Source organism: Amblyomma americanum, chromosome 10 (genome assembly GCF_052857255.1).
Source record: "Amblyomma americanum isolate KBUSLIRL-KWMA chromosome 10, ASM5285725v1, whole genome shotgun sequence".
In the NCBI taxonomy this organism is placed as follows: domain Eukaryota; kingdom Metazoa; phylum Arthropoda; class Arachnida; order Ixodida; family Ixodidae; genus Amblyomma; species Amblyomma americanum.
Genome location: NC_135506.1, coordinates 53,953,711 through 53,981,542, shown reverse-complemented (window position 1 = coordinate 53,981,542; position 27,832 = coordinate 53,953,711). Strand labels below are relative to the sequence as shown.

The 27,832-nt window shown below is 44.5% G+C and overlaps 2 protein-coding genes across 2 annotated transcripts; one reads left to right on the top strand and one right to left on the bottom strand.

Moving 5' to 3' along the window:
- The first annotated feature begins 2,957 nt into the window (after positions 1-2,957).
- On the top strand, positions 2,958-15,353 carry LOC144106188 (uncharacterized). Its single transcript, XM_077638926.1, has 5 exons — positions 2,958-3,046; positions 6,278-6,385; positions 6,916-7,215; positions 7,485-7,565; positions 13,320-15,353. The coding sequence occupies exons 3-5, from the start codon at positions 7,036-7,038 to the stop codon at positions 13,479-13,481; spliced, it is 423 nt and encodes a 140-aa protein (XP_077495052.1). The 5' UTR covers positions 2,958-3,046; positions 6,278-6,385; positions 6,916-7,035; the 3' UTR covers positions 13,482-15,353.
- A 4,252-nt stretch (positions 15,354-19,605) lies between these two features.
- Positions 19,606-27,323, bottom strand: LOC144106187 (uncharacterized). The gene is made up of 3 exons (XM_077638925.1): positions 27,285-27,323; positions 24,381-24,479; positions 19,606-23,677 (listed from the first exon to the last, which is right to left on the bottom strand). The coding sequence occupies exons 1-3, from the start codon at positions 27,313-27,315 to the stop codon at positions 23,181-23,183; spliced, it is 627 nt and encodes a 208-aa protein (XP_077495051.1). The 5' UTR covers positions 27,316-27,323; the 3' UTR covers positions 19,606-23,180.
- Positions 27,324-27,832: the final 509 nt, after the last annotated feature.

Genomic DNA, 27,832 nt, shown 5'->3' with positions numbered 1-27,832 from the left:
GCGCATTTTAGGAACCGCCGTGACAGCCTACTAATTGCATCGCCGTGACAGGAATTATATCTTTCTAGATTTCAGTGAATGTGTACTTTGGAAAATAAAAGCTGAATTTGATGAACTAAAGCCTCGTCGATTCGGGATATCTCTCTTCAGGATGCGTAAGTACGCGTGCCGCAATTGTTTGGCTAACTTTAACAGTGAATGTGATCGCACCTGGACGTGCAGCGAAAATTTTGATTGAAAATTAAGCGATTTACTCATCACAATTTACTTTTGCCCTGTTTGTGAGCTCTGCGTTTAGAAATGCAACCGGATCGTCGTACGGCGGAATTCTGTCTCTTCGTCGGGTCGGCTTTATCTTCGCCCAAACTTGTGGCATGTCCGCCTTTCCACCTTTTCTGGGCTCTTTGCCTTGGGAGGTAGGTTTTAAGAAAATATGCATTAGAGCTGCAGACATCCGATTTTCGGTGTTACACCAGATGCACACAGCTTTCTCGGCGCTGCGAATGCAGCGCGTATCGCGGGTATGTCGCGGGTTCTTTACAGCCAGTGCTCCAGTGGCGCCATCTCACGCTGTCGACGTGAGATGCCGCACCCGTGGGCTCTCCCTGACCCCACTACCCCCTTCTTGGACCTCCTTCACCCCGCGACGTCACGAAGATGCGGTGGCGCTGATGTTAGCAGCGACTTTCGCATGGTAGGCAAAACAGGTTCCGCTTGCCCGTGCCTACCGCAGCTGGCGCAGTTACCGGCGGCTGCTTCAAGCCTGTGCACTGCAGAAGCAGCATATATTGACCAGCTGCGTCACTGCTGGATCCGCGTAGTAGCATAAAAAATATTAAATTAGCCTCGATAGGTTTCTCGCGCATAAATGCCGCATTCGGAAACTGGCTAACAGGCATTGGGCCACGGTAGTAAAGCGCGAAGTCTGGGAGTCGATAGGCACTGCCACTCAATGCACATAATAGCAAGCAAGTTACTGCGTTCATTCACCTGAACTTCAGGATAGTAGGCTGATAATTGCTCAAGGAAAAAAAAAAGACATATGTAGCTGCACACCTTGAGCCGGAGTGCACGGGGCGCCGACAGGTTCACTCGCCCCCAAGGAATGCGTTTTTTTTGTTAATAGCACACTATGTTTTAATGGCGCGTTTTGTGACATTTAATATTTACTTGAAACTGTTTCTTGATATGACGACGTAATTATTTCATTCGAGTAGAAAGAAGTCTGGTAAGTTGTGCCAATCTTGCGCGGTCGCGTTGGTGCGCTTAGAATGGCGTACCTTAAGTGTGCTAAACGCCATATGCTTTTTCATTGCATCATGCATGTGTCATGTTTCATGAGTTAATACATGATCGCGAAGCTTGTTTGGAAAGAAGCAGCCGCAGGCGTGCTACTAACAGACAGGTGGCGAGATTGAGAGGTGACGCGGCATTGTTTTCGTTATTCATGCATGTGATATGTAACTAAACTTGGTGCAAATATGAAATTCCTACGCTAGTTTCAGTAATTCCTTTTATTTATAGCTATACCTGGTGCAGTTCTGGGTAATTAAAATTAACACCGTCGTCAAGTCCCCCCAAGGTCTCAAATAATTGAGTAGATAGTGCGCAGTTTTTTTTATGCCAGCATGTACATAAAGCCATGTTCTGTATGATGACGCGATTAGTTCTTTTTCTATATGATCAGTACTTATGCATGCATAGTTACATGAATACGTTTCTTACAAGAAATAACTAACACACTACTGCACGTGTAGGGAAAAAAAATCGAGAGATTACGCTCCTCAACGTCTCAGGAATAGTTTGCGACAAATGGAATCATTTGATTTTCATGCGAAATACGAAGGTGAGTGATCCAGTCGCAGAAAATGTGAGAGGTCAGAAAACGAACCTTAAAGTTTATTCCCTCGTTTATGGCATTTCGCTTTCGCTTTTGTCAAAGAAATGCGGCACTGAAATCAAAGAAATTACCTCACAATTTTTGACGACCACACTTCTAAAAAGCGTAATTTATAAATTTGTACTCAATATTTTGCTATAATTTTTCGTCACGAAACTAGACTTCAGGGCTAGGAAAAAAAATAATTCTAGAAATCAAAAATTTTCACCAAATCGACCAGCTTAACAAGAGGACAAGTCGACCTGGCTGGTGCGTGGTCATGCGGCTAAAAACAGCGCTAAGCGACAGGAGATCAGGGACATAATAATAATAATAATAATAATTGGTTTTTTGGGGAAAGGAAATGGCGTAATATCTGTCTCATATATCGTTGGACACCTGAGCCGCGCCGTAAGGGAAGGGATAAAGGAGGGAGTGAAAGAAGAAAGGAAGAATAGGTGCCGTAGTGGAGGGCTCCGGAATAATTTCGACCACCTGGGGATCTTTAACGTGCACTGACATCGCACAGCACACGGGCGCCTTAGCGTTTTTCCTCCATAAAAACGCAGCCGCCGTGGTCGGGATCGAACCCGGGAACTCCGGATCAGTAGACGACGCTGTCCCCACTTTTCGCACAGCGCGACACGTACCTATGTCAGCAGACGATGAGCGCATGTCTGCTCCGACGAAACAACGCCAGCACTTCCCCTCACTACTGTCCCGAAGTAAAATCATTCCGGCTAGTGCAGAGTGTCAAAACTTGTTTTATTCAATGCCTAGCGCATAAATAAACGGCAGGGACGCTTTCTACATGTTTACTACTAACCATATATACAATACACAGTGGCAAACTATTTCTCTTTATAGGCCGCACGTGGACAACGCGAGCTCGTGTACTTCGACAAATTACTAAGTTGGAAGCATCGACCATTGCTATGATTAGCAGAAACTGGAAACGCGCCTACAAGCCTTAAAAACCCGCGCTCAACACCTATCTATGGTGCACCTATCTATCCGCGACGCCACTCCTCGACCTTTTGCCACTTTTGCCTACCACGAGCTCGCTAGCGACTGCAGCGCCACCTCGTTTGTTTACAAACATGCAGGAGGTCCTATCTTCGCCGACTGACTGCAAGCGCCGTGCCATCGCTTTCTCTTGCTTCAGCTGTAAGTAGCATATGCGTGCATGCCAATTAATTAACAGCAGTGTTTATAGGAGCGAATAGGTGACTGATATGACGACATCTTTGCGTGCTTAGTCACCCTAATATTTAAGTGAGAGTGAATGCTTCTATAATAAGCACGACTGCAATGCACATATGCGCAGTTTCGTGGCGTTGTATACAGCAAGTTCAGAACTATGCGCGGTATAGTACCATATATGACACCAGCCGGGACGAGGTTTGCCGACCGCCGTACGTTGGTTATGCCATGACAAAACAATTTAACGAGCTGTCATTCCCAATTGTAGCGCTCAGCTTAAAATCTATACAGCATTAATTATCAATCCGCTCTGTCTATGCATGAATACGCTAGTTGAAGACACTCTGGTTTTCTAAGGACATATGCATGCATGGTGTTGTAGAGGACGAGAAGAGGACGTACGCGCCGACACCGCCGTGGGTCGGACACACGAGATGCCTCGATATATATCGCGCATCCGCGCCGCTAACTTTTTATGCCTCACACCTGCGCGGCGAGACAGCATCAAACCGTCTCTCTCTCGTTGGCTCCGCGCTCTCGACCTTTCGAATTTGTTTTTATTTTGTGAAGAACAAAGTACTCAGTCTGCTGGGAATCTGGGATCCATGCTGTCAGCACGTCTCTTTTTATCCTGCAGCGCTAGGGCGAAGACCTGGCTATAATATACTGTGTAATATCGGTGTGAAACCAGCTTTACCTATCATAATCATTTTACTACAGTGAACATGAGTGAGCAGCGTACGTCTTCCTCCTCTGCCTGCACATGCCTGTCGGCAACTTCACTGAATCTCCACATGTCGATGAAAGCCTCAAACAAACGTATAGTTTCCTGTACTGTTGCGGAACAGCTCCTTTAGTGGCGTCGTTCCCGCAGATCATCGTCGCTTTTTGTCTATATCCGATAAATTCGAAGGCCAACCGGGCTAATAAACCTACGCGAGTCAGGGCTGCGACGTACTCCACCCCTTGCGGCTTAGCCCCACTGTTCGTTTTCATCACGAAAAGGGATATGCTATCTCTTCTACGGGCGGCCTTTTGGCAGGCAAAGTCAGTCCTCTAATTCGCTGCCTCGTATTTTTTTTTTCATGTGTGTGTGTGCGCGCGCGTGCGTTTGCGAACGAGGCGAGCTTTGAAACAAGCCGAACCCTCGCCTCCCAAAGCTGCTGGCAGCGTTTATGAGGTCTGCGAGTATGCTGGTACAAGATACGCTGTGCCAAGAGCAGAGTTAACAGTAGTGATTCACAGGCAATAATTAGCGCTGTGTAGGAGTTTCCTAAAACGACTTGTTCATGCTAATATTGTTGCCTGCCAAAGCGTGTTGGCCCTTAATTAAATTGATTGATTATAGAGGGATATACTAAAACTTAAATATTGTGGTGTTTTTTGTGCACGAAAACCGACTGCCCTCGCCATTGCACTCGCATGCAACGATGGCGCAATCTTCCGCAAAAGGATGACACTGGTTGCCGTTGAGCAAAGACTGCATTGTGAAAAAAATTGAAATGCCACAGACGCAGAAATGGCAACATATGTAGGTACACATATCTCATGTCTGGCCATAGCCGCCTCTATTTTTCTGTGCCTGCTCAAAGGCTGCTGAAGCTCCGTCTGACGGGAACGCCCCTCTGCCGAATTCTTCCGCGGGTGGCGCTGCCAGCCCTGGATAAGGCACGTGCGGGTGTGCGGGCTGCGGCGACCGTAGGTATCAGTTGGCGTTTTGTTTGCGCTGTGTCTACTCATCGTTTCGCGTGTGCGTGAGCTATGGCATACTGCTGTGTGCCGGGATGCAGATCAAACGCGAAGCGGAAAGTACCAGGGATTTTTTTAATAAGGTAATTTAAGGGGGAGTCGCAACTATGCCGCAGCCGCGCGCTATCAGTATGCCCCGGCTGTCGTGTTCACAATTTTCTTGGTAATCCAACTCCTCATTTACGTATACAAATTCCGTCGCGATCCTTCATGTTCCGACTAATCTGCCCCTTTATGCCAACCTCTCCCATTGTGTAATCTTCTGCCCTGTTGCTCTGTAATCGGGTATCTTTCTCACACCCTCCCATACTAGCTGGACTGGCTTGGAGCTGAAGGTGAACAGCGCCTGCTCGTGCAGCAGGCCATCGACATACTAGGCGCCTAACGTTTTGTGCCTGAAAAAAGTCTTATGCTACTACTATACTCATTTACGCACGCTTGTATATGCATGAAAACAATGTATAGGTAGCCAACAACGTGACCATTCTCCCACGTCGTGTATTTTTGGAGACAATAGAAGCTGCGCTGTAGCATAGCGCGACGTTTTCTACGCTACGTATTACTACTGCGTCGTCTGCTCAATCCAGGGCTGCGCGCGCCACCTGGGAGAGGCTTCGCGTACTTGCGCAAACGGCGCCTGGCAACGGCCCCAGCCGCCATTGACCAGGCACAGAAAAATAGAGGAGGCTATGGTCTGGCTGACAGCAGACTTTCTCATTGTGGGATACCTTAGGCCTGAACGCACAACACTGATCGCCCTGTGGTTGCAATATGCGTGATGCTCGCAGTGTACCCTAATCAAAACAGAAGTGGGAGGCATTGACATGAATAAAATACGGCCTGCTGGTGTCTCTATCAAGCATGATCAATCCACTTGTTGTGAATTTCCGGGTACAATTCACAAGCGACGTGTGGCGGTCATGTACAGTTGAGGTCAAGAGTCTCTGGACCACGTGTTACTCAAACGAAGTTCGATAGCTTATATACTATTAGTCGGCGGCTGTGGAGGTCGCACTTGTAGAGATGAAAGAAAAAAATTTTCCCTGGTCTCCAGCTGCCGAATAATAGTGGGGCTATCGGCTTCGTTTCATTCACATGTGGTCCAGAGACTTTTGACCCTGATTGTACATCATACTTGTAATTTCCCAGCATTTTTTTCCAATCAAAGAGATTTGGAAACTAACCTACACATGCCAGAATGCTTCCATGCCAATGTTCGATTGCCCCGAATGCTCCAGATTAGAAATATTAGCGCTCAAAGCTCGGCGCACCTCAGCTCAAATTCTCCAAAAAGAAAATTTTCAGTTCTAAAAATTGCTCTAAATTCTGATTTAAGGTACTGCCACATTGTGTAATGCCACTTCTGAAGCACGCATCAAACCATGTTTAATTATTCCATAATAGTAAGCGTGTTGTCTTATTACGTGCCTATTTTCTTCTGTGCAGACACACACAGGAGAAGCATCGACAGCAGCTGCAGCAACGGCAAGTGAACAAGAAGTTCCGCATGAAAAGGATATTATACAAACAAGCCTACAGCCCTCAAATGAATCAGTATGTAAACCTGTGCAAATTCGTTTAGTGAGAGTGAGATCAAGATTGGCCTCTTCTGAGGGCATTGCAGATGTTTAATCAATGGAGCAAATTTCTTTGAGGACTATAACAATTAATGAAATTTTATTAGTGTAACACACATGCACAAGGGAGCATATTTCGGACCATTTTACAATTATACACTTTGCGTAGCACTCACCATGCTCTTGCATTGCTTGTCACTGCACTTATTTTCCACTTCCAGTTACTTTAAAGCTAGTAAATTGTACTGCATGCTATCTCGTGATGAAACAAGTACCTTAGAAACATTGCACAGTCAAAAAATAGGCAAAAATACCAGCGTAGAAATGCTTAAGACGGCACTTTTATGTGGCGAATCCATCCAAACTTACAGTTGCTTGGCCAATTTTTTTTTGTGATTTCGCAAGTGTGTTTTATAAGGTGTATATAGATAGAGACCAACATGCATGTCGGCACTCGCAGTTCAGTTCTAAATTCTTTGATTCTGTTGCCCTTAATTATGGCTGCAGGTGCAGCATCTGTGTGATGCCGGCAGCGCTGCTGAAATTGCTGGTCCCTCACAAAGCGACTCGGAAGGCACAACTGCTGCTCCGCCGCTTGCAGAGCAACACAGTGTTTCACCAGAGGAGATGGCAGCAGAACAACTGAAGGAACAAGAGGTGGAGGTCCTGATGGAGTGGGAAACAGATTCTTCAGGAACCATATCTGCCAAAGAGGAAATACCAATTCCTGTGTCCCCTCCGATGCGAAAGAAGCCTTGCCACAGGCAGCTGCCCTTCGACCGCAACCAGAGTGATCGCGAAGCTGCAGTGAGTTATATTCATTTACACTTCTGCATTATGCAAAAAATATGCTGCACTATTTGCCTGTGCCAGTTGGCCAATGAGCGCAACCCAATTTTGCAACCTTTCTATTCCCTAAGTAATGGATTAAATTTTGATTATTTTTCTTGTTCTCTTTTAAGGCTGTGGTCTGCAGCTTCATGCGCTTGTTTTTTTTGGTAGCATTCTGAGCAGAAAGGTCAAGTTGACTTGCTTTTGTGTGTCCTCACAACAGCTGTGTGCTCGTGTCCATGCAGGTGGCCGGCCTAAGACAAGGCACTGGAAATGCACAAGCCACTGCAAGACCGTCTCTGCAAGCCAGGAGGGTTGCAGTCATGGTGAGACGGCTACTAGACATTACTTGTATTCACTCAAAGCAACAGTTGGAAGAAAGTGGGACCCCTGTAATCCCTGTTTAGTACATAAAATGTATCATTAACTACTTCAGGAACATTATGCTTTGAAAATTTTCAGTTGGGTTATATGTTGAATGTTGCAATCAAATGCATTCTTGATTTTGAAGTTTTCTTTATTAACGGAAGTGAAGGAGGTTCTGTGAGGTTGCACTTCACAATTCATAGATAGCTTTGTCAGAAAAAATATATATCGTTTTCAAACCTATACAAAAATGAGGCTTTACAGTTATTCTTGAAGCCTGGGTGTTCAAAATAATGCAGAGAAAAAAATGTGGCAGTTTTTCTTCCCCATACTTTTTGTTCCATGCCTCCGGCCTTCGGCAATGTGCCACAATCGCTTATGATGCACATTTCGTTAAATACAAATGTGATGGAATGTGCGTTTGTTCCAGGACCATACTTGAAATTATCTCAAAATAAAGCACTGGAGCTATGTGACCACTGAACACAAAAATCAGATTTAGACTATTGAACTAACTTGGAAGGCTGTGAGTGCTCATACTATTACAAGTTCTTGAAGGGCGACACTGAGGCGACAGGGAGTACTTTCTAATTACTGATGGCATGCCGGCTGCAAAAACTATATCAAGTATAAATAACTGGAAGCTCATTCCGTCCAGCCCTATTCTGCCTACCGTACAGCTTTGTGTGTTTAGCTTGATTATGAAAAGCATTTATCAGATGTAAACTTATGAAAAATTATTTTGAAGTTCTGAGAAACGTTACTTTGCAAGTCATTATTGCTCTAGCATTTTAATATGTCCATCACCTTTCCTAGCAGGATTTCTATGAGAAGCACTTTAGGCTCAAATGCTTGCTTTCATAAGCCAAGTGGTGCTTATGGCACAACCACCATTGAATTCCCACCATATTTTTGCATGAGCTCTGGTTTTTGTGGTAAAAAAAATTGCTCACCATTACTTTTTTGCCTGTGTATACTCAAACTTGGGGTGATACATGCAATCATGTCTTCATCATATCAATAAAGTGCAATGAGAAAATTTTTGATATTTGTATGTGCTATTATTGCCAGCCTTCGGTAAAGAAGGATACCCCCGAAAAGGCGTTCCTGCGTCATCAGGTGAAGCGCTATGCTGCCATTCATGTCTTCACCAAAAAGAAAATAAAAAGACTGCAGCAAGCGCAGCGCCGTCTTCAACGCAAGGTTGCTCGCCTTTCAAGTGTGATTGATGATCTATCAAAAAACAAAATTCTGATTGAGGAAAACATTGTTGCACTCCAAAGCCTTGCAGGCTCCAAAGAAAACTTATTGATGCGTCACATCGTGGAAAAAACAGGCAAACCACATTCAATGGCCTACTCTCCAGAGTTAAGAGCTTTTGCTTTAACTTTGCATTTTTATTCCCCCAGGGCATACAACTATGTCAGGGCTGTTTTTGACACATGTTTGCCTCATCCCAAGACATTATCAAAATGGCTTGAGCACATTGATGGCTCTCCTGGTTTTTCAAAAGAAGCATTGGCTGCACTTGAAATGAAAGTGGAAGAAAATTCAAAGCTGGGCCATTCCACACTCTGCAACTTGGTTGTAGACGAAATGGCGATTAGGCGACATGTCGAATGGGACGGTAAGAGGTTTCATGGGCATGTGGACATGGGCACTGAAGTGAACGATGACAGCTTCCCCATTGCTAAAGACTCCTTTGTTGCTATGCTGGTGGCAATCAATGGGAGATGGAAGCTACCATTAGGGTACTTCCTTGTTGATGGCCTAGGAGGTGAGCAACGGAGCAACATTGTCCTCCAGGCTACTTCTCTTGCACACGAAAAGGGCGCACATGTAGTAAGTTTAACTTGCGATGGTGCAGCTGCGAATGTTTCTATGTTGCGCAACCTTGGTTGCAAGCTTGGCTTGGAAGAGCTGAACACTGCTTTTCCTCACCCTGTTACAAATCGGCCAATATTTGTTTTATTGGATGCCTGCCACATGCTTAAGCTTCTTAGAAACACACTATGCGACAAAAAAGTTTTAGAAAATGCCAGTGGAGGCCTAATAATGTGGAGGCACATCGAACAGCTGCATGAGTTGCAATACTCAGAGGGACTACATTTAGCAAACAAATTGAGACAATCCCACATCAACTGGCACTCTCAGCCAATGAAAGTGTCCCTTGCAGCACAGGTATTCAGCACATCTGTAGCAGATGCTATTGCAGAATGCAGGGAACTAAATGTAACAAGCTTGCGAGATTCTGCAGCCACAGAAGAGTTTGTAAGATATGTGAACAATATGTTCGACATTCTCAACTCGCGACACTTGAAGCAAAGAGGCTGGAAAAAGCCCTTGTGCCCTGAAAATGTGGCTGCTGTTACCACATACTTGCAAAAAGCAAAGGAATACTTTTCCTCTATTCGAGACCCAGCACAAAAAAAACTGATCACAGAAACTAACAGAAAGACAGGATTTATTGGCTTTTTAATTTGCATGCAGAGTGTAATTTCCTTGTACATCCATTTAGTTCAGGACAATGCAGTATTAGCATACCTGCCTACTTTGAAATTGAGCCAGGACCACCTTGAACTGTTTTTTGCAGCGATACGTTCATTCGGCCGCTGCAACGACAATCCAACTGCACGGCAGTTTGCTGCAGCATTCAAGCGCCTTATAGTGCAAAATGAGGTGAAAGATGTTGCCAGTGGAAACTGTCTTCCACTTGAGCACATAAGCATTCTCTATGTGAGCTCATCTGTGAAGCCATCTTCAACAGAGGTAATAAACATGACCACCACTCGCAAAAGCCTAACAGAAAATGAGCCTTCTGTTGAAACAGTGCCGAGCATTGTTGAAGAGCATGCTTACTGCTCTGATCCAGGCAAAATTTCAGAAACTTCCGAGGTTGTTGTTTCATACATTGCTAGATTTGTGGTAAGAAATCTACAAGCCAGTCTGAAGTGTCATGAGTGTGTATCTGCACTAACCACATTACGTCATGATGACAAAACCTACTCCCTGATTCGAAGGAAATCGCATGGTGGCTTAATCTACCCCTCAAAGGATGTCCTCACAATCTGTCAGCAATGTGAGAAAGAACTGCGTCGAGCCATAGCTTGTTCTCCTTTGATGTCACGAGGGCTTGTAGATAAGGTTGCAGTAGCTGCAATGACAGCATTTATAGGTAAAGACCTTTTTAGAGTTCTTAATGAACACATGATTGATAACCTTCCCCTTGAAAATCACTCATCCCACCTTGTGAGGGCAATTGTACAAATATATCTAGACATCAGGATGCATTATCTTGCCAAAACGGCCACAGGGCAACTTCACCTAGAAAGGGTGCGACAAAAGCACACAAAGCTGACACAGTTCAAAGGTCAATAGTTAAAAAAATGATTGAAAACGCAGTACTATGCTATGGGACAGATATTACTGCAGTAACATCTTTAAATCATTGGCTATCAGCCCTGCCAAGCCACTAAGGCAGTTTTCTTGCGGCTGCTTCCTGTCTTGAGGTCAGTGAAAAATAAATATTGTTATTATTAATTACCAAGAACTGACTTAATAGCTGTTAGGGAAATTGTGTTACATGATTAACCGAATTTGTTTCAACAAAGTGTGTGTGTTGTCTTTGAACAAAGTGTCTTCTTTAATTGTGTTTCATTTGATGCTTGCAGTACACACTAACATGCAAAGCTTTGAATGCATGTCGAGGCTGTTGCATGTTCTTTAACTCTAAATGTTGTATACTGCTCAAGAGTTCATACAAAGCGTGGGCAAGCAATGTTATTGTTTTTACTACCCTCGTCAAACTGCATATGCATCATAATTAATGCATGTTATTATTGTTTTTTTAAGCACACAGCATTTCTACAGCCCAAGTGCTACTGGAAGTCCAATTGTACTTATTATGTACCTGTGTTACATTGTGTGTATAATAATGATTACCACTTATTCAGAACTGTATAATTATAGGGAAGCTCAACCTTAACCTATCCAACAATCAGCGCCCATAATATACATTTTCTTCTTATGCGTCACAATGTTTGATGTTTCTACAGCTTATATTTAGTTCTCGAAATTGTGTATAATAGTCGAAATAAAATGTCTTGCTTACTGCTTCACGCATTGCGGTTTCAGTTCGTATTGCACCACAACGTGCATCTGAGCATAAGGTTTAATTTGATCACGTGCAAGTTTTGCATATTAATGTGTTTCGGAATTATACGCGCGCCGTATAATGCTTCTCTGAGCTCAACTGGTGAATCGCTCGAGCTAAAATTTCGCACACAAATGAATGTTGGTCGCCAGTATTAATGTTTTAAACCACATTTTTGGGGGAAGTCGCATATTTGCATCGTCTGCGGCGACGGCGAAGCAAAACTAGCCATGGCGCGCGTATAATTTCGCAATGCCCTTCACTGAGAGCAGCACAGATAATCCCAGCAATTCCAATTAACGGGCCTCTGCATTTCGCTACCACTGAAATGCGGCAGCCGCGACTGGGATTGTAATTATCCACAGTAATGTGCGAGCGATTGTCTGGTTTCTTCATCTCTGGAGCAGGTTTGTCTTAAAAATCCAAGCAAACAATTTACGGCAGATCCTTTCCCGCGTTTTATGCTGGAAGACGGGGAAAGATGCCTATGCTAAGGCAAAACTGCCGCGCGTCATCACAGGCGGACGCCTTCAGCTACGTGTCTCCCCATGTACAGTGAAAATTTAAACGAAAGTACGGAGAGAGAGCCATCGTAAATAGTTGCTTCACTTTTCTATTGAGTATAGTATTGAATCCGCGCAAGCCATTGTCGTGAGACGTACCAGATGTGCACGCTTCTGCCTGGCGCTGTTAGTTTGGTGAATGACGTGTGTTCCACCAAAAATACCAGCTGTTATCTCTCGTAAATTTCATAGGGACCACCGAACGATTGCACATACCGAACCAAAAAAAAAAAAGCGGCTTGGAGCTCGCCACAGTAGGCGGCCGCGCCGTAGCCCGTGCGGCCGAGCAGACGCGCGCACTAAAACATACCGACACCAAAACATTAGGGGCCGACTCGGAGAGCGAAAAAATGGGGGAAAAAACGGCTTCATAAACACTCTGCTTGCGAAGGCTGGCCGCGTGACGTCATGCTCTCTCCTAGTTTTCCTTCCTCCATGATGTTTGTAAACAAACATCGCTCAATTCTGGTTCCGGTCACAACGAATGGCCGCGCGTGGACCGGCCGCAGCAGCAGCGCTAGGGTGGCTAGAACTAGCAGCGCCAGCCGCGATTCGGTCGCTTCGGTGGATAGCCGCGCCGTCGGAGCATTGCTTCAACACGGTACGCATGGGCTGTGGTGTTTTAGCCTGTATTTTTGTCGTAGGGCGCTCGTTCATGGTCACAGAGTTAATTTGAGGTATTTGCTATTTTGTTGCTGTTCGTAGAGAAATGGGAAGCTATGACTGTGGTTTCGAAAGTAATTTGCAAGCCGTGCCGAAACCGTCGGCGCAGTGGCGTGTAGGTTTCGGGCTCTTACGAACTTGTGCGGCATATCAGCAAACTAGGTTTTGTTGCCACAGTGGTTGGTGATCTTTTCTGATACGTACTCAATTCCGTCTACCATTTCGCAGTGATAACGTGGTTGTGAACTGCTGTGCTGACGTGAAATGCATAAATTCAGTTTAATATTAGGCAAGTTGCCTCAGATCTTGATCTCCTGAAATTTTGCACCATATAGACGAACAAAGGACGGAGGCGCGAGGAAGAACACACGGAGCATGAGCGGCTCACCGCCTCAACAACCATCGCAAGCAGGAATGCAGCGATACCTGTGTCCACAGTGCGATTATTCCACAGATATTCACACCAGCTTCAAAGAACACCTGGAGAGACACAGTGAAGAGCGCCCCTTTCGGTGCGCCATTTGCAGCAAGAGCTTCAAACGCAGGAGCAACTTCAATCTGCACCTTCGCACCCACGCGGTTGAGAAGCCATACAAGTGTGCTCTCTGCAGCAAGGGGTTTGCATTGAAGGGTTACCTAACAAAACATCTTCGGGTCCACACGGGCGAGAAGCCGTACCCGTGCATCCTATGTCCCCTGGCCTTTGCTTCGAAGCAGAGCGTAATTAATCACGTGCTAGCACACACGGGTGATAAACCATACAAGTGTCGCTTTTGCCCAAGGTCATTTGTGAGCGCAAAACTTCGGGAATCGCATGAATACAGGATTCATAATGTTGTCCCGTAAGGCCATGGCGTGCTGTACCGGCATTTAATAGTGGCAGGATGCGTTTGCAGTTCTGCTACCTATCACAATTGTGGCGCGGCACAAAGACACCTGTAAACCCATGGTAATACTTTGTGGCCTTATAATTGTTAAAATGGCATATTGTAACCTCTGTAATGACTTTTTGAATACCTTTATGTGCTGTTCCCGTTTGTCTCTTGCGACCAGAATGGCATATACTTTTTTAACACTTCCGCAGCTGTCACTGAAGCACAGTGGATAAACTCCAGCCGAGAAAGGGTGGTATTACTTGAAAAGTGCCATTTCCTCATCAACTGACTATTAAAAAGGGATCTGCCTATGGCATTTAACCGTGTCTAGTAGTTTCAAGAACTCATTACGAGAAACTGTTGCTAAAAGACTGCATACAACCTTGGTGCTGACTCCAAGGCCAAGATTGGCACAATATTCACTTACCTAGAATGTACACATATCCTGCTGAACTGTCTGCTTTCTTCACAGTGGCAAGGGATGTGTTTTACGCACATGGCTGCCCCTTTGGGACTCCTTGGCAGAGCACCTCATCAACTGTGGTCTCTACAGTGGACAGCCATTGTGCACAGTTCGGGTGCAAGAGCTTGGCTGCGAGGTCTTGGTTTAAAAGGCTGGTGTTAAAGGGATCCAAGAGGGTATCTTTAAAGAATTAGTTTGATTAAGATCCAGCAGGGTAATGAAAAGAAGCTTGTGTAAAGTGTTACAACATGCCATAAACCAACAAAGAGATGTGGAGGTGTGATAGGTTTTAATGGTAGATGATTGTGAACTGTTTTTGCTTTCCACTTGTGCAAAGTGAGCATTGGCAAGAAGTGAGTGCATTAAACGCATTTTGCATCTTGCTTTTGTTTCATGCTGATTTTGAGTATTTTTCTGCGTCATCTCTGATGTTTGTGTTGATATTGGAAAAGTGGCTGTGAAACTTACTTCAGAAACAGAGGTGCAGTGTTTTTATGGCCTATTTATTTATGGTACCGTGTTCTTGTCTTTTTAATGTTCCACCAGCAGGGTCCTTTTTTTTTTTTCTGCCATTCCTTCCAATAGCTTTCCTGAAAATGTCTTTTTTGCTTGTTTTTTTGGCCTTTTCTTGCTGTGATGCATGCTGATGTGGTGTGTAATCCTTGTTTGGGCATTGGGAAGGAATGCAGTGTTGTGAATTGCCAGCTGTTATATGCACCCTGGAACATTTGATCTCATGGCACCAATATGTAAAGATGGTCCCACCTAATCAATGACGCCTTGAACTGTATTGAGAATCGCCCACAGGAGTTCCCCTAGTGACAAGACTGGTTATTAGTTTTGTTTGTTCCCGCAAGTGTTGTAACCAAGTGATGCAACCATTATTGAGACTTGTGGAATGTGCAGTTGTCCCAAAAAGCTCATAGGAAGGGCCTAACAGAAGACATGCAGCAGCTCTAAGAACAAACAAAATATGTATTTTACCAAGCATGCACAAAAAAAAAAAATTCAGTTCTGAATGCTAATGTGATGCAAGATTATGTATTAAAATATTCTTCACGTGTCTAACCATATGTAGCATCCTGCCTTTGCACACAACCAAAATGCAAAACAACACATAAAAACCCACATAATGTCTAGAAACTGGGTAAAGGAAAGCAAGACGTAAGCAATGTCATTAGGAGTGCTCAATGCATATGTGCCTTCAACAGCCTTGTTACTCTCTTCTTAGTGCAATATATTACAAAAGACACCAAGCATTGGTATATCCCTGATGAAAATGACCACTCAAAAACAATTTGCCACTGAAGAAGGATGGAAACCTGATCATGTTGCTAACAGTCTTTTCTCTCACTTCATTTTCTATCCACAGTTATGTCATTCAGGCATTCAAGTAAACCTAGAAAATCTTCGTGTTCTTCACTTAGCGTGACTGGCAAGAAATAGTGGAATGTACTATTAGTTAACATTGCCACTTTTAACATGTATAACTAATTATTAGCAACAATACCTTTGTACCTGTACCAAAGGTGCCATCGTTGCAATTTTCAAGTTCTGTAGCTGCTGCATAATGCCATTCTAAACACACCTCATCAATCAAGGTCAAGTGTATAGGTTAGTGCACTTTACACATGATCCATGAATCCAGCAGTCGTCAAAAACACATTAATGGGTATTCAACCACTGTAGTTGCACTGTGATCAGTTTAAATTCATTATAATACCATGGGGGCAACAGACTGGAGAACATGCATGTGTACTAAAGGCTACATCGATGCTTCATCATGCACCCCCAAGACACTGGTGCAACAACTGGCATCGGTGTTTTCACATGCAGACTGTTGGTTTCCCTGTCCTAGATTTGACTGCTAAATTCAGCATGAAATCTTGCCTTACTGGCAGCAAAGACCATGAGACATCATCTCAACTGCAGGAATGAATGCCCTTAATTCATAGCGGAAACAGACTGCCACTGCACAGACGCTGTTGGAAACTGTAGGAGCATGAGATAGATACACCAAGTGCTTCACCAGTAGTGCAGTGTACTGGCTCACTAAGTGATGCAGCAATGCAATTCAGCCATATGGTGTGTGTTTCTCAATCTGTAGTCCCCCATTGGCACCCATTAACTGACTGCTCTGGTAATCACAGCACATTTCTACGGCATACACAACCACCTTCGTGGTAATGTGCGTTGTTATACAGTTCAGGAATAGTGCAAAGTGCTGTTTCAATAAAATTAGTAGAGTAAGGAGCAGAGTTATAAGAGAGCAATTGCTCCTGAAAAAAAAAAAAAAAGCAGAAGCTGGTATGACATCATGTAGAATGCAAAACAGTGAAGCTATATCTTTTTTTATAACGCACTATAAATGCAGAGCATGTGATATGGAATGCTGAGACGAACAAGCATCCCTCTAGAAGGACGGCAGGTCGGTACTAAGGATTTAGCCGCAAGTAATCCACTGAGTACTGGAGCCAAGACTTGCACTTCAATGAAAATGTCTGGGCATAACATAAGCTTGCAACCTGAAAAACAAATTCTGAGGACACTTATGTCTGTTTATGTGGAGGAATGCAAAAGCATGTGTTTTGAGGAAAGGAAAGGGTGCAGTAGCTCTCACATCTCGACATCTCCATGGACACCTCAACCATGCCTTAAAGCATGCAATTGAAGGTGCATATGTCATCAGTCTGAACCCCTGTTGCAGGCTAGTCTTCAACTTTGCTGAAACATGTAAGCTATATGCAAAGAGAAAGGCTATGACACCACCTGGAACACTGTACGACGAACGGTTACTCAAATTTTTTTTTTTTTTATGCAACCGCCACGGTGGCTCAGTGGTTACGGCGCTCGGCTGCTGACCTGAAAGACTCGGATTCGATCCCGGCTGCGGCGGTCGAATTCCGATGGAGCCGAAATTCTAGAGGCACGTGTACTGTGTGATGTCAGTGCATGTTAAATAACTCCAGGTAGTCGAAATTTTCGCAGCCCTTCACTACGGTGTCCCTCATTAAACCCTAACAAACCAACCAAAATTTTGATGCAAATGTAGTTGGCAATGCTTCCACCACATTGAGGTCAGCCAGTGATGCCATTGCTGCGATTTGATGAAAACCTTCATGGATTAGGGGGTGGCGACTTGGTATGACATCACATTACATCATTGTCACGTGACTTGGTATGATGTCACATTACACCGTTGTCATGTGACTTGGCATAATGTCATCACTAATTGTACTATGTCTTAGCCTTACCTTATTACACTTATTAGGTATTAGCCTTAAGTGTCTGACGTCATCACCTTCATCACATGACTCAGCTCGTAATTCACATGGTGCTGTTTCTTGCGAATAGGGCCTTGTGATTAAGCCATCTAATAGTTTTGCATCAACAAATATATGAAAAGACCATAAAATATTTCTAGCCTGAAATTACCACAATTAAACACAGAACCAGCATTAAGAGACAAGGGCTGAAGACTAACCGGACACCACGTATGCTCGGCATCAACTGAAGTTTGTTGTTCACTGTCCGGTGTTCGCAGCATCCAAGTAATATCCAGTCCTTGCCTCTTAGTGCTGGTTCTATGTCTCACAGTGTTCACAACAACCAGCTAGCCAAGCTGACTGTGCAAGAACTTCCCGTCATCCCTTGAGGCACATTTCGTTTACTGCGATTTTAGTACCTGTGGCACTCGGCAAAAATGCAGCCATTGTCTGTGTGAAGCTTCCATCCTCAGTCTACCTCCCCACCCCCATCTACAGGTAGATAGATACTTGAGGCCGTACCCTTTGTAATGGGTACCGCTAGGTAGGCCACCCGGACCAAAACCGGGACCAGACCTTTACCCACCAGAAGCGCCACCGGCTGCTTACCCACCCAATTCTATCCTCCAGAAGCACCTCCCACCATCAACCCACCTACCTTTACACAGCAGGGGAACGACAAAGCAACGCCGAAATCAAATTCAAAGATTCAGCGGAGAGGCCAGCTGCCCTAAAGATGCACCACCTCCCAGCCAACTCGCCACCCCACCTTTAGCTGAAGGGCTGCCCATTCACCCACCTCCCCAAACCAGAAGTATTCTGTTGCGAGTGCAAAGCTTCGGCTTCGAGTAAAAGCATTCACTAGGGTAAAAGCATCAAATTTATCTACGAGGATAAATCCAACTGCTGTCGCAGTTTTCTTGCATCAAGTTTCATGATCAGCGTCTCAATTTTTTCCGCATTTTTTGTTTTGCACGAACATATGAGAAAGTGGAATAAGCTGAGATTAGTAAGTGCAATTGCAGAATACAACAGAAGGAAAGGGTGGGTTATAATATGTAAGTTTCCTAAAGTTCAGATACCGGAAACGGATCTGAACTAAAAAAAAAAAGGTGGTTCATACAAATGCTTGCTTAAAGACTCGGATGCCTGTGCCTTGCCAACCAGCATCCAGGAAATGTATTTATGTGAAAATCAACTGTACTTTCCGAAATATTATTTTTCCTGTAGATGTATACAGGATATTCACAACAAAAGTGAAAACTCTACTCTCTTTTGGAATAACTAGCGTGTACAGCCAAAATGCAAACTCCCAAAAGCAAAGATTGGGTACTGTAAACGACTAAATTTTTGTGAGGACCTCATTCTTCACAAATTGTGTACAGCTCGCAAAGAACTGTTCCCATGAAGTTGGGCAAAATGTCGACTTATAATTCACCATAAAAAAAAAACTGTAAAGAGTTTGTTCTTCCTACCTCAACGTTTATTCGATAAAAACTGACATTGCCACGGTTACAACATGGTTATGACACTGACACGGTTAAAATATGCTTATCTACCAGTTCGAACCACCAACTAGCCCGCCTTTCCCTGTTACCTACTTTAAGCACCGCTGGTTCTCACAGAGTTTGAACCACTTTAGTCATGCTCTGCATGCCAGAAGACTTCCTGCAGAAGCACAGCCCATGAGCACTGCAGTTTGCAAAGGAGGGCAGTGACAAAAAAAAATATACGTGTACTCAATTGACCTTTTTTTACTTGTGTAAACTTTCGTGTACAAAGTACAAAAACATTTCCTACTTTTCTGCTCTACCTTCTCTCCACCCACTTCCTGTCTTTTTCTCTCCTGTCCAGGTCCTCGACTTCAGGTGGCAGTTTCTGCATCGGGCACCTCGATTTTCCCTTCTTTTTTCTTTTTTCAGCTAAATAAATCTACCACTATCAGTGTGCTGCAAACAGCTTTGCTATGCAGCTGATTCTTCGTGAATATAGGCCACACAAGACAAGTCACAAGTAGTAAGGGTGTATTCAACACTTTATCAACCTTACAGTGCAATACATTTGAGAACAAGGGTTCTATTACACAGAGGTTCTTGTGACTTAATCTGTGAACACAAACAAGAAATCCACCGCGGTGGCTCAGTGGTTACGGCGCTCGGCTGCTGACCTGAAAGACGCGGGTTCGATCCTGGCAACGGCAGTCGAATTTCGATGGAGGTGAAACTCTAGAGGCCTGTGTACTGTGCAATGTCAGAGCATGTTAAAGTACCCTAGGTGGTTGAAATTTCTGGAGCCCTTCACTACGCCATCCCTCATAGCCTGGGTCGCTTTGGGATGTTAAACACCCATAAACCATTATCCGCTAACAAAAAATGAATTACTTAAAGCTCTCCTGGTGCATTTAAACATCTGTAACTGTACAAAATGTGAATGATAACAGTGTGCACAGAAAGTCAGCCAGCAACTAACAGCACTGACATCACCAAATGCTCATAGAAGTTGGCATGAGATGTTGTGGCATAGCAATCTCTCTTGCTATGACCATAATGCAAAAGCGTGTCGGTGAGCTTCACTTTAGCAGGATAAAAGCAGCAAACGCACCAAGGGCACACTAACAACTGCGAGTCGCACATGTTGCAATTGCATGACTGGTTTTGGCTGATGCGATACGCTCCCTCCCCACATTTGTAGTGCTCCAGTATAGGAACGAATCAACAGAAATCGTTCACATGAAGTCCATGACTCAAGTGTGAATGTACCCTAACAACCACTCATGTGCACTTCTTATGTATTGCAAAGCATCAAACAGAGAAGGTAATTAGAAATGGTTGTAAAAACCTTTACACATAAAAATCATGCACTGTTCCAGGACAGGGACTACCTTTCGTGTTCGCACCACACCATCACAAAAAAAAGTCAAAAAGCCACGTTTTCAAAACTTATAAAATTTTACTGTAGAGAACACAAGAACCCTGCTGGTGCCGCATTGAAAAGGCAAGTGTATTGGAGAAAAAATAAACATGGCACACACAAACATACGCACAAGCAAAATCGCGCACACACAAAAGAAACATGAAAAGTCAACACCGACTATCTGGCTTGTTTTCTGAAGTAGATTCCGTAATCACCTTTCCAATTTAAAGCACATAATTAAGCACTGGATATGACATAGCAAATCAGTATTCTATGTCATAACCAGTGCTTATGACAGTGAACTGCCTTCATGCCAGCGCTCACTATACAAAAGAGGGAATAAAAAATGTTTCATAATTTAAACCAAAAAATGACGGACAACTTAGCGTGGTTCGGCTAAATGCAAATTAGGTGTGCTAGCACTTTGGTTTTCACTCTGCTTTTGGTTAAAGGCATGGTTTTCAAGATTCTGACAAAGGTAGGCAAAATTGTCGAGTCGAAGCCTTAGCGCTAGCAAATTAAGATTTGTCCCTTCTTGCACCCCTTCTTTGGTAATGTGATACAACACAGAACATTACACATGCTCCTTGCCAATGCATCCTCATCGGTTCCATTCAAAAAACCTCCCTTCAAAATGTCCCCTTGGATTCTTTTGAAGGGTTGGAAACACCAAAGTGTGCTTTGCATGTTTTCTGTTCCAAATGTGTTGATCACTGTGTCATTATTAAATATGACACAGGCTCAAGGATTCATATATGTACAGTAATTAATTTACTGTAGAATTATTTATAGCTGAGCAGTTTCGGTTTCTGAGCACCAGCCTATGCTACGACATTGGAACCATGGAAAAGCAACAATCTGGCCCGATTCCATGGGCCCTAAATGTTGAGATGCAGACTGATGCAGAACCTGCTCGCATCACTGCTGGTTGCCACATATAGTGCATCACTCTGCCATGCTCTGAGAGCACTAAGATTCATGTTATCCTTTCAAGGTTCATGTCTTTGAATGCCGCACTAGCAAAGGGTGTCAGTTATGAGAAGGAGCATTCAAGGAGTCTTTGGAGCCAAATTAAAATATCCTTTAAATGTCTGTTGCCTCCAATACTTGGCCGTAGGTGTCCGTATGTATGGAGCAAGCCCACAGCAGGCTTTTTGGAAGGGAAACTTAAGCTCTGCCTTAAGGGTATGACTTGATAGCGTAATGGGTTAATTCCCATACACGCAGAAGGTAACTCTCTACTTAATATTCATAGATCTCTGGGAGTCCTCGTACCCCTCCTGGCGCAGTGGTGCAGCAGTCAAGCGATGCGCCACTACGCTGCGATGACAGGTGCTCCGAGCAGGTGCTCCAAGCAGTAGGCCTTTTGTAGCCCAGGTTTCACTTCCCGAGAGACTAATAATTAATTTAACTACCACTTGCCACGATGGGCAGTTCGCTCACTATCCTGCGGGCAGGTTGTGATGAGTCCGCAAGGTCATGTGACATAGGTGGCCCACCTGCCTCCTGGGTTGCTCTTTGGGCACCACCTGCCAGAGCCATGCTCATGATTTTTCGCTCAGTGCCGACAACACCAACACCAGATTCTCTGGTGCATGGGGCACTTAATGCTGTCCGAGTTAGGGCGAATTCCACCTCAGGACCTATATATACCAATGTTTTGCATGTCATTTGAAACAAAAAACATGGAACCAAAAATCTGGCGTCCTTACTGCTTAAAATAGGGACACCATGAACAACTCTATCCAACCTTTCTTCGTAGTAAAAATTGATGCTCTGGCTACAGTTATTGCACAAAAAATTGGATTACAAAATTTTCCTGCCGCTTGGTTCCACTAGTGATGTCAAGATTGAAAACTACTCCGTGATCACTGTTCAGGAGAGAATGGTGGTGTAGCTTTGCCTCCGGGATAAAAAAAGATACTGTGTTGACGAACTGCAGTTTGTGAAAACATTTGCTTTTGGCGACACCTGTCCTTCCTATAGCTTGTGTAAAAGCTTCATTTTCAGTGGAAGCAGCGTCTGTGTCATCAGGATGTGATAATCTATCAGTATAGGCTAACTTCAATTTGTCCTCAATGTCCCTTTAATAATCAGGCCTTTAAACAAGACTCTTGCTGTCAGACTCTCCGCAGGGGACAGTTAACCTCCATCTTAAGGGTATGATACGAGAGTGTTAATGGGTTAATGCCCATATATGCAGAATTGATCATTCTCTACTGACCATTCATAGATTCCTGGGAGTCCACATACCACTTTTGACGCAATGGTGCAGCAGTTAAGCAATGCGCCACTGCCCTGTGATGGCAAGTGTTGCTATTGGTGGGGCTTGTGAGAACCTGGCTGCACATTGTGATGATGCTGCAAGGTCACGTGACCTAGATCGTTCACTTAGGTTAACAGACCGGCCGGTTGCTCCGGCCGCTCTAGATGTGGGGCTCCAAATGGTCGATGCTGCTGCCAATGCCGGCAATTTTTCCAGACATGGGGGTACTAATGCTCTCGCATTAAGAAGAAATTGACAATTTGTGCCCACAGAGCCCCTGACCAAGAGCACATAAAGGCGTTAGACAAGTCATCATAGAGGTTACAAATGCAAATTTTAGGCCCACACAATACGAATAAGGACTTGAAGCAGTCTTCATGCTGCATCACAAGTTGCATATCAGTTGCACAGATTCACGAAGCAGTGGATCTCTTCAGGTGAACTTTTTCATGACATTCCCGACGCATCCTATACATAAATGCCTTCTGGCAAAAACGGCACTTGAATCGCTTATCATTCTTGTGATATCGCAGGTGAGTGCTTAGGGTTGCCTGCGTAGCAAAGGTCATGGGGCATAAGTGGCACTGGTATGGCCTCTCGCCCGTGTGGATGCAGAGATGTCTTGTCAGATGACCCTTCAGAGTGAAGTTCTTCCCACACTGAATGCACTGGTACGGTTTTTCGCCCGTGTGAATGCGAAGGTGTGCAGTCAGGTTGCCCCTTTGTGCGAAGCCCTTGCTGCAATGGCTGCACTGGAAGGGGCGCTCTTTGGTGTGTGTCCTCTTGTGGTTCTTCAAGTGGCTGTGAGATGATGTGGAATAGCCACACTCGGAGCACAGGTGCCGTAGTCTCCCTGCTTGCGGTTCCTCTTGTTGTGGTGAGGTGCACCTGCTCTCAGTCGTGACCAAGCCTGCACAACGGAAGAAAGCATATGTCTCGTGGAAATGTGAGGTATGCGCCTTGTGACGTGGTCGGGAGATGCGGTCCACATCTTTAGAGAGGTTAATGTATAGTAAAAGTGCTCTTTCATATGACTCAGTACTTTAACCAGTGTATGTGGTGTAAAAATTCAGCGAAACAAAGTTTCAGAGAATTCGCTTTGAATTAAAGATTTCCCATTTCAAAGCTCTCATGCACCTTTCATCAGCGCAACAGACCACAACCATGCTACCACTGTGAAAAGAGGGTTGAAACTGCAACTAAGTAAAAAGTATCAGCAAATATTTTGAGCCCCTGTGCAACTTCTAGTCAATGCTGTTCACATGTGAAAAACACCTCGCAGGCTAATGTGCGCTATGGATGGATTACTGTAGTGCGTGAAGTGCAGTAGGGTATTCCTTTAAGCAGCAGGCACATCCTTTTGCACTTCTCACAATTATGCTTCAATGGAGAACAATGTATCCTTTAAAGGCAGTATCACCCATGCTTGTAAATACATGGGTGCTCCTAAGCCATCCAGGCAAACCTAGACTTGCATTGGTGAAGCGGGCTCCCATTTGAAGCCTATGTATTACAGTACTGGCTGTATAGGGGGTACTGGTTGGTTTCATGTCATTTGGCATTCGCAATGGTGCACAGGCTAAGTACAAGTGCAAAGCAGAGGGGAGACTGACCTTCACAGAAATGTGCCTGTGAACTTGAGTCGACAGATGAGCAGACAACAATGAGCGGCTGCAAGGGAAGTGGGCACCAGTAGACTGGACAGCCGGAAACTGGACACAGGAAAGTGAAAATATAGCCGCACAGTGCCTTTGATGCATTAAATGTGGACACCCGCAATTGCTTGTTACATCATTGTCGTCACCATGTTCACGTCACGGAAGTTTTTAAAAAAATATATAACAATGAATTTCACAGGCATCAGGTGTAATGTTTAACTTCCAAGGCAGTACATATGTTATAAAATATCTGATGGTGAAAATATTCCAGGCATTGACACATAAAACCATAGTTCTACCTAATAAATGATGGCTTCAACTGTACCGAAAATAGCCTTTGGTTATTAAACGTTTGGTTATTAATTTTTCCTTTTGCCACAGGTGTTGGATCCAGTGAATGCAACTGCGAATATGGCTTCAAGAAATGTGAAATCTTGCCAAAAGCAATCAGGGAGTATCTAAGAGAAGGCGGCTGGCAACTCTGAAGATGGAGAAGACAAATTTTTGTCAGTAAGAAAAATGAAAATTGTTAACACAAAAGGCTAATGCGATAACTCTTCTTTACATGCCAGACCATGTGTGGGAACTTCCCTTTCCACACCATCAAAAGTGGAACTACACGCATGAAAACTACACTCAGCAACAGCTTTTCCTGGCAATGAAGGAAAAGCTACTGGGGTGGAGCGCCTGTAACTGTTCATTCTGCTAAGCAGTTCAGCCTCTATGGTGTCAAGTTTATGAGAAATTGCGTCCTTGTAACAGGTCATTCCTAGAAAATTTGTTGTAATCAAAGAAACTATTTCTGTCACTGTTCTCTAATGATCAAGCTCCCAGAAGCTGCAAAATGTTAGTTGTTTTCTGGGTCACGTGCACTTGAAACTGAGATGAGGTACTTTAGTCATTGGACACAGGTAATCATGACAGCGGAACTCAGAAAAAGTGTTGGACAAGAGCCAGGATAAGAAACCTAAGGTAACAGCTTAGCATTGGGAAATTCTCGTGCAGACAAATGCGACTCTCATGCCGCACTTTTTCCCAAAATCGACCTGCACACCGAGACCAGAAAGCAGATTTTGTGCCGTTAAAAACAGGTCCTATCCAAGGCAAGGCCCTGCTCTTCTCAGAGTGTTCATATACACAGTCAGCCACACGTTTGTTTATATCAAAGCTCCGAGCAGAAATATGATGACCAAAGAAAACACCATCAGCACAACTATATGTGAAACTAAGTAGGTTACATGGGCAGTGCAACTATTATTGATCACGGCATCCGTTTTGTGATCATGGCAACAGCAACACAAGCAATACAAAAAATGAATGCAAGAAAGACTGTACAAAGAGGCTTATTATAATGAATATATTGTGTTGTAATCTCCTAGACAAGAGATACCAAACATGAAAAACAGAAGAAAAAAGTCAAACAATGCGTTATGGTACAGTTTGGAAAGGTTGGACTGATGTCTGTGGTTTGCCTAATCATCTAGGTCCGCTCACACATTTGCGCAATTCCTAGCATTCAGCCTAAGTGCATATGCATTGCCTCGCTAATCATGCACAAAGAGTTGAGTGCAGAAGTGCCTCACTCTGCCCAAATCCATCGAGTCATATCGCAAAAGCGGATGGCAAGGACATGAGCCTACTCCTATTGCACTCACAGAATCAGATGCAGTGTTTCTTACCTCATGCAGTTGGTGAAAGAGAAGAGAAACCTTTTTTTTGTATTTGTATTGGTATTTTTTTTGTCCTGCACCTCCCCATGTTTGCAGCTGCTGTGTCACACATTATTGGTCTCTTCTTTGCTTGCTTCCTCACTGCAGTAAACTGTTGCGAGTGTGCTATGTCTCGAGTGCAAGTGACATGTCTTTCGTTCTAATGTATTTCGCACTTCCAAAAAGCATAAAAGTGTACCAACTTGTCCAGCTTTCAATCCTTCGTTAGCAAGTCGTTCTGAAACAGTGTTCACTTGCAAACTTTTTTCTTTGCCTACTCAATGCAAGCTGCAATGCCTTCAAGAATGAAAAGAGTAATGCGGCATGTTTACAGAAAAAACCCAATGTTACAAGCAGCGCCTAAAGTCAGGAGGGTCTCGGGGGGCTCCCAGACCACCCACCATTACTGATAAGGAATCTGTGACACCCCACAAGCTATAATGTAGGGACTGCATGAATCCAAAGCAGGCAACCGTTCTTTTATTCTTGTCATTGGTGGCTGGAAGATTTCTGCTCTGTCATTTACTGGCTTCATTTCCGACGCTCGTACAGGAAATCGCCTCTCAAAGGAGGCGATGTTGATCCCCTTGCATCTGCTGGCGTGTGCAAGGGGATTAGCCACGGATTAGCCGGGACGTCATGTCGGTGGACGCCATCGGCTGGCCTCCTTTGAACGGCGTTTGCCGCTGCGTTCTTGCGTTGTAGTCGATTACAGAAGGCATGCAATGCTCGTGCGCGTTACCCCTTCTGGGATACTGTACGTCGCGTTCACTTTACTGTGGTCCCTGAGCAGTGTTCAATTTTCCTTCCGTTGGGCGCCACCAATTTTTGAAGTCGATCGCAACAGACTGTTACCTAATTCGTCCGTGAGAGGACGCGTTAAATCTAACCTCTTGTAAAGCTAACGAAAGACTTTGTTAGCCGCAGAAGTTTGAAGAAGTCCAAAACTTCTGCCACTGACCGCCGAAACACGGCTCGACATCGGAATGTACAGGCTCATGCTTCAAGCACAGAGTTTGAGAAACTCTCTGGCTCCACGATCACATGGGCTGAATTCTCCGCATTGAGATTCAGATAAGCGCGCAACACTTTCTCTAACTTCAAATCGAAACGCAACAACTAAGATAACAACCAATGCCGATGTTCGCACCTGCAGCGTCCGGAATCGTAGCAGCCGCCATCCATGACATCGTGCGGTAAGGAGAAAAAGAATCAAAAAGGCTATGCGCACGGTCAACACTCTAGCGCCACATCGTGACGTTAAATCGCAACTAAGGGCGATGAGAACAGCGGTAGGCTGAGGGGACGAGTCTTTGCTTCGCCTCCGTCTTGGCAAGCCGTCGTGCGGGCTGTCAGGTTGGTATAGTTGGTCGTGCCGTCAGAATCGTAAAACGGAGCGGTCAAGTCGAGCCCCATGGGCAGCATTTCAGGGACACATAGCCGTGAATCATGTATGTGTATTACGACTATTTCTTGGCGCTGGTTTGGTTGTTTGAAAATTCTTCATGAGGTTCGACCGTTGACATGAGCGGCGAGCAGTTGACCGCTGTTTGGTGGCAACGCCAAAACGAGCAGACGACCAGGCCTGCATTCTACCATATGTTGTGTTAGTTTTGGAAGCAGTCAGTGCCAATCACTTGAACTGCCTGAACTTGCGCTGCGGAACTGGCCCAGCGTTTGTAGCCAAGTTTAAGCGGA